The 15,267-nt window shown below is 42.1% G+C and overlaps 1 protein-coding gene across 1 annotated transcript in view; it reads left to right on the top strand.

Annotated features, from left to right (window-relative positions):
- Positions 1 to 13,283: 13,283 nt before the first annotated feature.
- Positions 13,284 to 15,267, top strand: part of STAB1 (stabilin 1) — a 357,595-nt gene continuing 355,611 nt past the window's right edge. The window contains exon 1 of the mRNA XM_040361004.1: positions 13,284 to 13,644. Coding sequence (XP_040216938.1) covers positions 13,558 to 13,644 — 87 coding nt within the window. The 5' untranslated portion in view covers positions 13,284 to 13,557. The remainder of the gene's footprint in view (positions 13,645 to 15,267) is intronic.

Raw genomic sequence — 15,267 nt, 5'->3', positions numbered from 1 at the left:
ATGCGTCGACTTGATTCTGAGCATGCGTGGATTTTTAACCGATGGACAAGCCTACAGACGATCGTTTTTTTTTTCTATAGGTTTTTTATCCATCAGATAATTTTAAAACAAGTTCCTAATTTTTTAACCGATGGATAAATAACCGATGGGGCCCACACACGATCGGTTTAGTCTGTTGAAAACGGTCCATCAGACCGTTTTCATCAGACAAACCGATCGTGTGCACGAGGCATAACTATATTTTGCTACCATTTTTCTTCAGGTTTTTTCTAACTAATATTCCATGGTACATTTGAGCTGGTCTCTAAATGGCAGATATCCAGATTGACTGTTTCTTAGCCTAGCTTTGGAGTGCCTAACCCATATTCTTCCTGCTGGACTGGATGTTTGAAGACTAACCTGAAAGTGACATTCGGGCACTGGGTTCTGCATTGGGTGCTTTCCAGATCCCATTTGTAACAAGTTGGCTATGGTGCACTTTCCAGATCCAAAGCCACTAGCAATTGCCCTATTTCAGAAGACTCAGTCTGTGAGTAGACTAATTGGGCTGAGCAACAGAAGCTACCTTGTCAGTTGCACTTCTGGGCACCTTTTAACCTGTCAACAGTTTTACAGAAGGGGTAAACGCTGAGGGACTGATTGCTGATGTTATAGACAGGGTGGAATGTCCACACACTCTGTGCTTTCTTTCCAGTCATACAGTATTAATGATACTTGATCCTGCTGCTGCTCCTGCATTGCAAAATAGCCACATGGAATCTCTGGTCTGTTTCTACTGCCCATCTGCAGTAATCTTGGTCACCTCCAGCACTCAGACCCTCATCGCCTATCGGCTGCCTGAGTTTGTGAACAACTGAGGTCTTGCCCCATACCCTAAGCTTAGCTGCATCACCACCATTCTGTTAGCATATGCCTGTATCTAGACACAGATGGGATGTTCTTGCTGCAATGGGTGACCCCAGCTCACACTTTCCTAACCATTCCAGGGCAACACTGTGCCTTCTGAGGGCACTGACATCTGTAAGCTGGAATCCTGCAGATTCTGTATCCCAGGCGCATCTGACTAGCTTGTTTTTTGTGGGATGCCCATACTCTTGATAAGAAATGTATCACTGGAAGTCAATGCATTCACCTGTCTTAGCTTAAGAAGTCTAAGGAAAGGTCAGCTCAGTCCCATCCCTGACCTGCTGTAGGTGCAACCAGACCGTGTAAGCCTGGTTCTCCTGTAGCCCACAAGGTCGGTAGTAAAAAACATGTTAAACCTTCAGAGAAGTCTTCAGCATGAAGGTTTCCAAGTGAGGGGCTGCCAATCCTTGTGGGCCTTTGTATAGTCTGCTTTCATTCAGGTGCATAGAGCACTCCTTTAGGTCTACAGGCTTGCTTCTATACCTTGTGCCATTGCATAGATTAACTGGCCTTTCCCTTCCTCCTTGGGGTTTCCTGAACCCAGGGGTTCTTACTCTAGCTTCTGTTTTTGCCTAGACCCACCATGGCCTCTGCCCTTTCCCTCCAAACAATTTGCTTCCCCTGGGGCATGTTGGGCTGTCAGTGGTACCTAATATGTATCAGTGTCATCACCCCTCTTTTTCCAGAGGGACTATCTAACTTGCTAACATTGAATTTACGTTTGACCTACTTTATACTTGGTGAGCTGGCTCTAGTGTATTTCCCAGTGCTTTTTCATGGCATTCCCTTGTTGAAGTGCTTACCATGCACCTTACTCTTTTAATCATGCTGACATCATGCGTTTGAAACCTGGGTTCTCTAGGTGGATTCGGGAGCCACTTCACACTCTTTGCAGGTTTTGTAGATTTTAGTAATTCTCAAGTCTTGCCTTGGCGAGGTGGCTGTCTGTTCCTACTTGGGCTTATTCATCTTTTTTTTACCAGGACGTTGGTTATAGGGTTCTTTGGTATCCATATTCTGTTAGAGGCTTGCTTCCTTCCCACTTCTTGGACCATGGTTTGGTGACTTGTCCCTTCTCTTTCCTTTCTGAATAGTGATCATCTGTTTTTGAGATGTTGTCTTGAGCAGTAGGTTGGTCTCCACCTTTTCTTTCCAGTTATGACAGGTTCCCCTATCAGGCAGGGGGTAAGGCCTCATCAGTCGTCAGAATCTTGGTCTTTCTGGCAGCTCTTGAGCAGCAGGCAGTCCCCAGGTATGTTTTTCCGGGGGTCGTGGTATTGCTTTTTTGCAAACTGTGGCATGCTGGGAATAGAAAGGGTTATATTGGGCTTGCCTACATATTTGTTTGCCAGTGTCTACTCAGTCATTAGGCAGTTGTATAACCCGACAGTGGATGACTTTCTTGCGCAGTCAATTTAATTCAATAACAAACATTTTGACAAATGCAAATATCCTGTTTTAGTAAATACTGTATATTCTAAATATTTGTTTGGTAAAATCTTCCTTAGTCCTGGCCTTTATAGACTGTAGGCGTTTTAGTCTCATAGTACACCCTAGTCAATCTGAGAGGACAGGCAGTACTGAAAGAGATTTCTGCTTTAGGCCTCATTCACACGGACGGACAGTTCGGGTCCACCTGTCAGTTTTGACGGCGGACCTGAACGGCCGCTCCATGCATCCCTATGGAGCGTCGAATGTCAGCGGAGACATGTACGCTGACATCCGACCCTATCCGATCATGGCGGATCGGGTAAGATCTGATGAAAACGGACTTGCTGTCCGTTTTCATCAGATCGCTCCATAGGAGACAGCGGTGCCCGACAAGCCCCTCCCTTCTCAGTGAGCAGAGAGGAGCTTGTCATCCGTCGTAGCAACGGAGTCCGCCTCGTGTGAATGAGGCCTTACATTTGTAAACTTTGAAGAGGGCCTCAGCTGTGCTCCTATGGTAAGTAAATAGAGGGTGAAAGGCTTAAATCTAGATTTGTTAAGGATGGCTATGGAAGGTGAGTTAGCGTTAGTTTTGTTAACGGCACCGCTGTCAGTGGTAATACCCAATGAGCAGAGTTTAGGATCAAGAGAGATTGTGCAAATCATTACATCAAGGATTATAGGATTTGCATCCAAAAATGAATGGTTACTGCCAGATGAAGTTAAAAGAATTTCAAGCTTCATCTTGGAAAACAACATGCTAGGCACCATGTGTGCTTATACATTGATAAGATGTCTTCAGAACTTTGATGCTACCCTGGATTCTGGAGTGTGCCAATAAAGCTTCATTTCGAAAATATTGCTTCTTTATACTGAAAGAATTGTCTGTGCTAACCATAATATCAAAGCATGTTCAATCCAAGCAAGTTTAAAATATAAGCAGATATCGATATCGGTTTGTATTGGTAATATAAACATTTCCTCATACAGTTTTTATAAATCCACTAAATTCATTATTAACTGGCAATAGGGGGTAAAATAACCACATAAGGTCTATGTTCTCACCAAAAATGTTTTCAAACTTTATAAATGTGAAAGTTTGTTGGATATACTTTTATAGTTTTGTCTGTTTACAATATATGTGTAAATGTGCATGCAAATAAAACCGTATTTTTACTGTATGCTGTTTTGTATTACATTGTTCAAGGCTACATAATAGTGAATTTACTAAACATTGTATAACATTCCCATTTTGAACCCAGCTCCATTTTGTATGTGTCACCTAGTGATTTGTGTCAATATACCGTAATTGTATGAAATGTATTTTTCTGCATCTGTTATCAGTGTGTGTGTGTGTGTGTGTGTGTATATGAACAGTATATATTCTATATTACAGTTTATAAAATATTGCCATTTATAATTTTTCAGCTAGATGGATTACATTTTGTTTTTTCATAGCTGATTGAGCTATTTCCAGAAAGATGGAATTATATTTGTTATTTGTAACATGCTGCCTGAAGTTCTGTTACAACACAAAGAGTATTGGAAATATCTGTCACTTACTTACAGCAGTCAATCAGGAAACAGAAGTTGTGACTGTTTTTACCAGCAGACATACTTCCTTTTCTTTTGTATAAGCTGTGCCAATTAACTACTGCTCGTTTAACAAACAAGGTTTTAGGTTCCCCACAAAGGGGAGAAGACTTTATAGTATAATCGCAATGGCTATATGTTGCCATTACAAAAAAAGAAAACAATCTTGGAGATGTCAAAGCCAGGAAGTTATGTGGAAATGTAAATGAAGATTTATTAAAAAATATATAACTGTACCAAAATTGCCTTGGCTCAGCCATGCTTCCAATGCCAGCATCCTAGGTGAATGAATGTGTCCAAAATCGGGTGGAGGTGGCCATTTTGACACACTTATTTTGCAGGCATGGTGATCTGTTTTTACTGCTGGAGGACATTCTCTGAGAATGCCTTACAGTCATCATTGGAATTCATGTATGTAGAGAGAAAGTGACTACAGGAGATCAGCAGCACTGAAAAGCAGCAAGAAATAATGTGAAAACAGGTAATTTATGACAAAAAATGGCAATTCTTATAATACGCGGGGCTTTAGCAAACTAAATACATTTACGGTTTACATCTACAGTGGAACCTCGGATTGTGAGCAAAGCGGTTAACGAGTGTTGTCTCACAAAGCTAGCAAGATTCAGGCCAAAGCAGTGTGCAGTACCGTGTTTGGCCTGAGGTGGGGTGCACCAGAGCCAAACGGCGCAGATTAAAGCTGATCGGCGCCATTCAGAAAGGCCGCAGGATAGCTCTTTCTGAGAGAGTTTTTTCGAGGTTTGGCAAGGTCAGCCGAGGTGTTCTCGGGCCTTTCCGGCCATTTCCGAGGCTCTCTGGCACCCCCCACCTCTGGCCGCATGCGGTATTGCATGCCATTGAAGTCAATGCGGAACAAATTATTTTAGTTTCCATTGACTTCAATGGGGAAACTCGATTTGATTTGCAAGTACTTTTGGATTACGAGCACTCTCCTAGAACGGATTATGCTCGTAATTTGAGGTTCCACTGTACTTTTAAGCCCCATCTGATTTTGGCACTATGCTGGCCTTTGCCATTTAGCCATCAGTGGGCAGTAGAGGCTCTAACATTTGAGAAAGAGTGAGGCTTTCCATTGGGAGAAGCTGGGGTGTAATCTAGACCTGCACAGAAGTCAAGGCTCCATGTGGAACACTGAAGACTAACACAGGTATTTGAAGGCACCACAAGGTACCTGAATTTCAGCTCTTATTACTTTAGCCCCCATTCACACCAGTGCAACTTGTCATATGAACTGACAGTTTCAAATTGCATGGAACTGTTCAAATTGGTGCGACTCTGACTTGCACTGATTTGAAAAGGGTTCCTGCGCTATTTTTGGTGATTTTCATGTGCGACTTGCATAGACATCAGTGCTTGAAGTCGCACAGATGCCTGCAGGCTCACATGAAATCACACTGGCCGGTGGCTTTGAAATTGCGCTGAAGTAGTGCGATTTCAAAGTCACATTCAGTGTGAACGGGGTGTTAGAAACATTTTTAATAGCTTTGTAAATCCCAAGGCAACACATTTAAAAATGGAGTGAATTTGGTGCAATGGTATTTATTTACAAATAGAGTTCTGTAAATCCCAACTTCTGAGATGCTGCTGCTCAAAGATTGGTTGAGGAATAAGCAAAATGTATGACGGGGTGTAGCAACCTTGTGTGTTACCAAAACTATATGTGGCAAGATGCTAATAATGCTCGCATATCTGGTAGAGACCAAAAATGATGAGGGCTTTACACTTCCTGTACTGATTGTCATCCAAGATTGGTGACAGAATGGGACAGGACACGGAATGGCACCGGGACCTGTAGCGAGTCCTGACCAGCACAAGAACTGGACCTTGTGGTGAAGTGGAAGCTGCAGAACAGGAATTCATGCTGGGTGTCTTCACAGGACTTACAGAAACGGAAGGCAGGAATGTGGTCAGACAAGCAGAAATAGGCATTTGTTGGGCAGCGGAGATGCAGATTCACTAGATGAGAGTGAAAAAAGGAGCCAGGCTGAGGTCAGAATCGTGCAAGCAGAAGATCCAAAATAAGTAAGATGCAGAGTCGAGAATCAAGCCAAAGGTCAGGTACCAGAGGTACTGCAGCTCTGTGTGTCTATTCAGACATGGCCCCCCAGCTCTCTCGCTAACTGACTTTGACAGCAGCTGGTGCCAGTGGTGCCGCTGCTGTGTTTCAGCCAATCAGGAGGCAGAGTCCCAGATGGCCAAGGCACTTGTGCACATTGCTGGATAAAAATGGGGCTCAGGTAAGTATGAGGGTGGCTGCTATATGTTTTGTATCTTAAAGTGGATGTAAACCTGAATTTTTATTTATTTAAGGCTTGTAACTTATACAGTATAGGATTTCATGTCATCTGTGCCCAGTCTTGCCACAAAGAGTTATTCTAGCTCTGAGCAAACCTCTTATATTTTTTCAGTGAGATAAAAATGGACAGACAGAGAAATGGCAGTCAGTTCTTCCCCCATGCTGTGAGTGACAGATGATTTACATGTCTCATGCACAAGCCTTAGAGAGGCTCTGCCTCTCACAGCTCCCACACACAGCTGTAGAATCATCCTATGTAAACTGTGCCTTTGCTGTGTCTTTGCACATGCGCAGGAGTGACATGGGGCCATGAGCACGCTCTACTTCTTCACAGAACGCGCTCTGCCACTCCTGTGCGTGCACTTTAGTCTCCCCTGGCGCAAGGCTCATCTTTGCAATGCTGGCTGGCCAGGGCAGTGTAGTGGTGGGTGGAGGAGTCTTCTGATGTCCCGACTCCGCCCACCTAGCGCCGGACAGCAGATCCGCCCACAGATTCTGGAATATTGCCGGACTCCACTAAGCTAAAGGGGTAAAGTAGGCATGTATATCCTTCTAGATATGCCCTATGTTATTAAATTAGAAACAATGACAGTGGGTTTACATACACTTTTTAATGCATACAAATAAAGATAAAAGACCTTCTGCCATTACAACCACTTTAAGCCATGCAGTGCTTTTAAATAGGCCACTGAGCACCAAAGTCAATTCATTTGTGTATGCTCAAATGTGCACACTACCCCGATTCTGTGCACAGCTCTCTGGACTGTTCTTTGTGCATGCGCAGTTCTTTGAGCACATCATGAACTCGGTTTTCTTGACATGCACTCACAATAGTAAAGATGAGATGGGGCGTATAATCATTGTTTCCAAGAAAAGGTTAACTGTTCTCCAGCTTGTTCACAATAACTTTACACAGGCAATCTCTATACAACTTGTATAAAGACACTAGATCAGTGGTTCTCAACCTGGGGATCGGGACCCCCTTGGGGGTCAAATGATGATTTTCCAGGGGTCACCAAATCCTGGGCTGTTCCTGAAGCCTGCACCACTCTCCCAGCCTTTTAGCGGATGCCCAGATGGGCTGTTCCTGGAGCCCGCGGCCACCCACTCAGCCTTTTTGCAGCTGCCCATTAAGTTCACGGCATGGCTGGGGGGGAAAGAAACTAGAGGTCAGCTGACTGGCGAGGAATGTGAAGTGGAAGGGGCTGGAGGAGACCCTATCTCCTGATTTCGGCATAGGTGTCACTGCCAAAAAACACCACAAAGTCTTGTGACACAGTAAATCTGGAGACACAGTGAGTAAAACTACCTGTGATTATAGTTGCCATTAAAAGTCCCCACTACAGTTCTCAGATCAACAGATGCCCTTGATCAAGAGCACCTAAGTTGGCTGATCAAAACTCCCCCCAACATTGCCACACATCCCAACTCCCCGCCAGCACTACCACTCATCCGTTCCCCCCACCAAGGAGTAAGATAAGGAATACAAATAGAGAATACATAGAAGGGAGAGGAAAAGAAGGAACAAAGAAAACGGGAGAGAAAAAATAAGAGAGAGCGCAATAAATACGGCTAGAGAGAAGGATGGGGGTGGGGGAAACAAGAAATTAGAATAGAGAGAGATAAAAGGAAAAGAACGGAGAACAAAGAGAAAGAGTGGTACAAATTAAAATGTACCATAAGGGGTTTACTACTGTACGAGTGGAAGGGACTCAGGGAGCACTAAATGTCTGTGGGTTAGGGGCGTAAATTACTTGTCTTGCCTTGGGTGCTGACAACCCACGCCACAAAAATAATTTTACTGTTAGGGGTCCCCACAACATGGGGAATTTTATCAAGGGGTCACGGCACTAGAAAGGTTGAGAACCACTGCACTAGATGGAAAATAGAAAATGTACACGTCCTAGTGTATACATTTTTTTTATACTTTATTTAGAAAAAACATTAATTCAGATTTTTGTGAGGGCATTATTAACTTTTTCTTTTTCCATGTATATTTATGAAAACGCACAAGGTTGCTGCTCCGACTCGCTTTATTTTTTCTATTACAGATTTAAAGTGTATGTAAATATTAGCAATAAATGTATTATTATATATATATATTATTTATCTTACATTTGTCCCCTTTGGTCTGTTAAATATACAAGTTAGAGCAGTTTGTTATATCTGTTTAATATTTAAAACAAATACCTGTTTATCTTGCCAGAAATCTTGATAACTTCCTCTGGGCTTCGCTTTTGCTGACTGTTCTCAATTGCATTTTTGTAGACTATCCTTGAGGACTATAGAAGCATACCCCTCTATATTATTATTAATTAGAGAACTGGAAAGAGGCAGGGTTCCAGAGGTCTAACTTGTTTCTGTTGTCTTGGTACAAAAAGGTAAGTGAGCAGTGTAATCCTAGCACTAGAAACGCGTTACTGCCAGAATCACCAGATAAAAGAAAACAAATGCAGAAACAACATCAAAGGACTGGTAAGTTGCAATATATTTTCGTTTTGTGTTTAGATACATTTTTAAGATTATCACAATGAGCACAAACAAAAACATTTGTTTAAATTGTTCTTTTCATTTCTTAAAAATAAAGATTTAAAATTTTCACAAAATTGTATTAAAAAAAAACGTGAATGGTTGTGGTAATGTGAAAAAGCTGTCTCCAATTTTAAGAAGATCCATTTGAAAATAAATAAAAGTCAACTATAATTTGGCCTTTTTCTTTTTTCTTTTTTTTCCTGGTGCTGACATAAATGGTGCTTTTGGTAATATATTCCTTCTTGATTCTGGAAAATGGGTCTTCTGCTGGTACTATACGATTAGTGGTAAAAGAATGCTTACAATAGGCCTCGCCAATATATATTAGGGCTGTGGAAATTAAAGATTAATTCCTCGATTTAATTGTACATTTTACATTTTTTTACATTGTACATTTTTTTGATCGATCAAAATTCTTTTGATCGGTACTAGTGGTGCAACAGATCGTAAATGATCCGTGATCCAAACGGGTCACCATATGCGGATCGGCACACCACGTGATCCGCGGAAATCCGCTGCTGCCGCGGCTTCGGCCTAGCTCCCAGAACGGCGGCCATCTTGGTCCACCTGACGGCAGCCTAGGTGAGCCTAGAGCGGCGCGCTGACGTCATCACCCGGCCTCAACTGCTCTTGTTCGGCCGGCTTCTCTGGTAAGACTAAGCAAGCACTAATCTTCCTATACAGTGGGGGAGATGTGTATTATATTACAGTGGGGAGATGTCTGTGGATATTACAGTGGGGGAGATGTCTGTGGATATTACAGTGGGGGAGATGTATGTAGATATTACAGTGGGGGAGATGTCTGTGGATATTACAGTGGGGGAGATGTATGTAGATATTACAGTGGGGGAGATGTATGTAGATATTACAGTGGGGGAGATGTATGTAGATATTACAGTGGGGGAGATGTCTGTGGATATTACAGTGGGGGAGATGTCTGTGGATATTACAGTGGGGGAGATGTCTGTGGATATTACAGTGGGGGAGATGTCTGTGGATATTACAGTGGGGGAGATGTTTGTGGGTATTATGGTGGGGAGATGTCTGTGGATATTACAGTGGGGACTATATATGTTGGTGATCTGAAAAATGTATGTGTGATAATTTAAATCAGTCGATTAATCGATTAAAAAATTGATTAATCGAACACGAAAATTTTAATTAGTAACAGCCCTTATATATATATATATATATATATATATATATATATGTATTGGTAAAGCCTGATAAAATGCAAACTCTGCTTTTTTAAGTGCCCCCACCCCCACCTCGTTGCAGAAAAGCAGTCTAAATACAAAAAAAAAAACTGGGGGGAAGGAGAGGGTTACATCTAGTACACACAGACCGAATGTAGGGCGGCATCAGCCGGTTCAATAGAAACCAGACAACATTCATCACGTGTGTACTGAAGTCAGTCAATTCGGCCGGGCTCTATCTAAGGGGCATGACTGAAAAGGGTCTCCTGATCAGAGAGAGCTGACTGGAGTGTTCTGGCTTAAGGGGAACCCACTGTCAGAACAGCAGGGGAGATTGCTGTACTAACGTCATATAGTTAGTACGGCTGCTCCTTCTGAGCGAGCTGTTTTTTTGTTTTTTTTTTCGTTCAGCCCTGCTGGGTTAAATGGAAAAAAAAATACTAGTGTGTACTGGGCTTTAGACAGTATACCTGCTTTTTCCCCCGGCTCAACTTGCAACACCCCCACGCCCTTCTTTTGGCTAGATCTGGGAAATGTACTCCAGATGTTGCTGAGAATTTGCTCCCAGCACTGTGCTGCAGCACAAATATGTAGCTCTGTGATCATTAATATATTGGTGAATGTAGTTTTTTTTTTAAATACAAGTGGTATAAGAATATGAATTTAACATGGTATCGACCTCTTGTGCAGCAGGGCTGTAGTGTGAGAGGAAGGAACAGCACAATGAATAATTTCTCAACAATCAATTGTTCCCATAGTGCCTTCGGCTGTCAACACAATCTCTTGAATACTTTGTTTACCCTTAGGTAAGAGTGTTTGGGAATATTGTATGTCCCCCCTCTTCCTCCTTTCCCACTCTGTGCCAACCACCATATCATTTAGCATTTATTTATTTTATAATAGGTACATCTATTTTGCATCTTCTCTTCTGATGAGTGGTAACAGCAATGAAACGCGTATATATCCAGTCATATGCTACACCGTTGCAATCATGTGTTTGAGATTCTTCAGTATTATGTGTTTTTATCATTAACTCTACTATCTATCATTCCCAAGATAATGCAAAAACGCTCCTGAGAACACATGCAATAATGCTCACTATGGACTCAGTACTTTATGCATGCCTACAAGAAAGAGAGTCACCGCTCTAGGTGGGTCTACTATATGGTCACACGTTTAAAACAGGATTCCAAGGGTGCTGGCAGTGCACTGGGCAAGCATGAAAAGTAGATGAATGATGGATAGCCGCACTCCCAAAAAAACGTGCAGGTTGTCTTTTATTCAAATAAACAGCAAATACATCACCGAATCATAAAACAGGAACAGGGGAACAGCCGACGTTTCGCACAAGATTAGTGCTTATTCATGGCCATGAATAAGCACTAATCTTGTGCAAAACGTTGGCTGTTCCCCTGTTCCTGTTTTATGATTCGGTGATGTATTTGCTGTTTATTTGAATAAAAGACAACCTGCACGTTTTTTTTGGAGTGCAGCTATCCATCTTTCATCTACACTTTATGCATGCAAATGTGAAAGAAGTCTTGTGTTTCATGGCCTTTTAAGGCTAGACCATGGGCGTGCGCACAGGGTGTGCCTGGGCACACCCTAATCACCCTGTGCTGCGCAAATTCCCCCTGCTGCTTTGCTGCAGAGAAAGGGACTCTGTCCTCAGTTCCTTTCTCTCTCTCTCAAAAGTGAGACATCAGGGGTCTGTTTTGACCCTTGATTTTTCACCAAAGCCCAACAAAGCAAAAAGTTGTAAAAAAAATAAAAAGTTTTTATTTAAAAACATAATGTAAAAATAATTTTTATTTTTACAATTTAACTACTGACACCAATCTCTGCTCTACTGACACTGTCCATTGCTCTACTGCTATATATATATATATATATATATATATATATATATATATATATATATATATATATATATATATATATATATATATATATATATAATTAGCTGAATACCCGGCGTTGCCCGGTCTTCCTATCTTAACCTTTTGGGGAGGAAAATCATAGTAATATAAATATACCCATCTTTTATATAAGGGTGTAGGTAAGGGTTAATTTAACTGTCATATATTTTTATTTGGCATATAAGTAATATGTGTACCAGGTATTATTGAAATATCTCCAGGCGTACAGAAGTTATGTGGGAACATACATTTCCCATTGATTTGCATGGGACTTTAAACAAAAACCCCGACCCTCACAAATGGGGGTAGTTAAGGGATAAATTAACTATCCTATAGTTTAAGTGGACATATAAGTAACATGTGACCAAGTGTTATCGAAATATCTACAGCCATTTGGAAGTTATGAAGTAACATGTATTTCCCATAGAGTTGAATGGGACTTTAAAGGAAAACCGACCATGGCAAATGGGGGTGGGTAAGGGTTAAACCACCTATCCTATGTTTGTTGCTGACATATAAGTAACATGTGTGCCAAGTTTCATGTTAATATCTTTAGCCGTTTGGACGTGATGCTGGAACATACATACATACATACACACACACACACACGTTGAGTTTTATATATATAGATAATCAATGGGCAGCGCCAGCAAAGCGCCCGTTGCAGCGGCGCTTTGTGTGCGATTTTAACCCTTTTTTTCGGACACTAATGGGGGTTAAAAAACAACGGTAAATCGCTACTAAAAATAGCGGCGCTTTAACGCCAACGCCTCAGTGTGAAAGTGCCCTAACAGCGGCCATACAAGAATTTAAATTCTGCCAGTTCAGCAGAGACTGGTCACATTTCGATCTGTATATGGTCTAGCTGGTTGCAACCAGCCTGTCGGTTTTTCCCTGAATGATCGGTGCTGCTGGCTTTAGTCCGCAACACCGATTGTGTTTTGACAGCGGGGGAAGCCTCCCTGCTGTCAGAATACAATAATACCACAGTGGGAGTAGAGACCACTTTCCTACGCCTTATACTCAATCTAGATTTTTTAAATGTTTAGAGAATTACCTTTAAAAAAAAAATGTTTAGCAAAATTCTTCTTTGTAAATATATTTGTATCTTCTACTAGACATCTAATTAGAGCTGTAAACTGGGACTGTAGTATTTTGCTGAATAGCAGCAGCCACTCAGTTCATGCCTGTTTAAGCACTTTGTCTGTATGTTTGTGTGTGGTCAGCATGCTAATAGGGTTTTAGTTGGTAGAAGGCTTGTGTTAGAATTTGGCAGCATGTTATTGCTTAGAACTAATCGGGAACAAAAACACGGGGGTCACTAGCGTCCATGTCAACTGTTATCACCCACAAGCCTTTAAAAGCACACAGTCATTTTCCCATCTGCTTTCTCATCATTTTTCGGATTTACATGAAGTGCCATTTTCATTAGAAAGATTTGGGTTTCCTTCCATGTGTTTTGAACTGATATGAAAGAGGAAATCCTGAGTGATTCCTGTTCTCCCCCTGCACTTTTTCAAAAGGAAGAGAGGAGGTTTATGTTTGTTGCCTGAACACATCAAGATCATCGCGGCCAGTTCAGATAGTACAGTGTCCACATGAGCCTCTGCAGGTTCTGTCCATATTCCAGGCTTAGCAGGGTGTGCATGCATCGTAACATCAACAGCTGATGACGTACTCCAAAAAAATGTTCTGCTATGGATATGGCTTTTTCCTCTTAATGGCTTACGCTGGATTGATAGCGGCACAATCACTGGTGAGTTTTCTCATACACTGTAGAAAAGTTGCGAGTTGTATTTTTTGTCGTTCAGGTTTTCTTTACCTTTAGTTATTTTTACAGTACTCTTGTTCTGTGCAGCTCTTTATATTGAACCCTTTATATCATTCCCTGGTCCAAAATTTGCTTTATCTAATGTCTATACCCCATTTATCTAAGCAATACAGTTTGACGACATATAACCTAGCAATTTGGTTTTTGGCTGTAGAAGGAAAGCTATACCAACTCAAGCAGAACATGCAAAGTTTATGGAGCTAATGTCCTTGGTGGGCAGCAGTATGAGAACTCCCTCTCCCCACCCAACTTCAAGGAACAGTGCTAACTAAGAAATTGTGCTGCCTGAATGATAAGAATAATGCATTTGATTGCTAGTGCATTCTGCTCATGGCCATATCCAATATCCTTAAATTGCCTTTGTCATTGGTTATGAGAGAATATAATAAAATGACAGACTGCTTACCGCTTATTCAGTTTTAGTGCTGTGTATACCAGGAAATTAAATAACACATTCTCTTCTCCTGTGTCACATAGTTTGCCCACCTGCTGCAACTCTGAGGGTATCTCTCTGTCTTTTCATGCCGTCTCTTTTTAATATGAGGATAAACACTATGGCTTAGATTCACGTACGGCCGATCTACATTGCGCGGGCGTAGCGTACTGTATTTACGCTGCGCCGCCGCAACTTAGAGAGGCAAGTGCTGTATTCACAAAGCACTTGTCTCCTAAGTTACGGCGGCGTAGCGTAAATGGGCCGGCGTAAGAGCGCGTAATTCAAAGTAGGCTGTAGGGGGCGTGTTGTATTTAAATGAGGCTTGAACCCATGTAGATGCATGGCTGAACGAACGGCGCATGCGCGCGCATGCTCAGTATCATGTCGTATTTACGCCCAAAGATACGTTGGCTCAGTGCCTGTGACGTGAACGTAATTTATGTACAGCCCTATTCGCGTACGACTTACGCAAACGACGTAAAAAGATACGCTTGTTCCGACGTCCATACTTTGCATGGGCTGCGCCACCTAGAGACCAGCTTTATCTTTACGCCGGCGTAACTAATTGCGACGGGCGTACGTACGTTCGTGAATCGGTGTATCTTGCTAATTTACATATTCGACGCGGAAATCAAGGAAGCGCCACCTAGCGGCCAGCGTAATTATTGCAACCCAAGATACGACGGCGTAGGAGACTTACGCCGCTCGTATCTTGGCCTAATCTATGCGTAACTGATTCTATGAATCAGGCGCATAGATACGACGACGCCCATTCAGACTTACGACGGCGTATCTGGAGATACGCCGTCGTAAGTCTTTGTGAATCTGGGCCTATATACAGAACAGTGTGTGTGTGTGTGTATTTACTATATTGTCAAAAGTATTGACGCGCCTGCCTTTCCATGAACTTTAATGGCATCCCAGTCCTGGTCTGTAGGGTTTAATATTGAGTTGGCCCATCCTTTGCAGCTATAACAGTTTCAACTCTTCTGGGAAGACTGACAAGGTTTAGGAGTGTGTCTATGGGAATGTTTGACCATTTTTCCAGAAACGGATTTTTGAGGTCAGGCACTGATGTTGGACCAGAAGGCCTGGCTTGTAGTCTCCGCTCT

This window comes from Rana temporaria, chromosome 7 (assembly GCF_905171775.1).
Source record: "Rana temporaria chromosome 7, aRanTem1.1, whole genome shotgun sequence".
NCBI classification, from domain to species: domain Eukaryota; kingdom Metazoa; phylum Chordata; class Amphibia; order Anura; family Ranidae; genus Rana; species Rana temporaria.
This window is presented reverse-complemented; position numbering and strand designations above follow the sequence as displayed.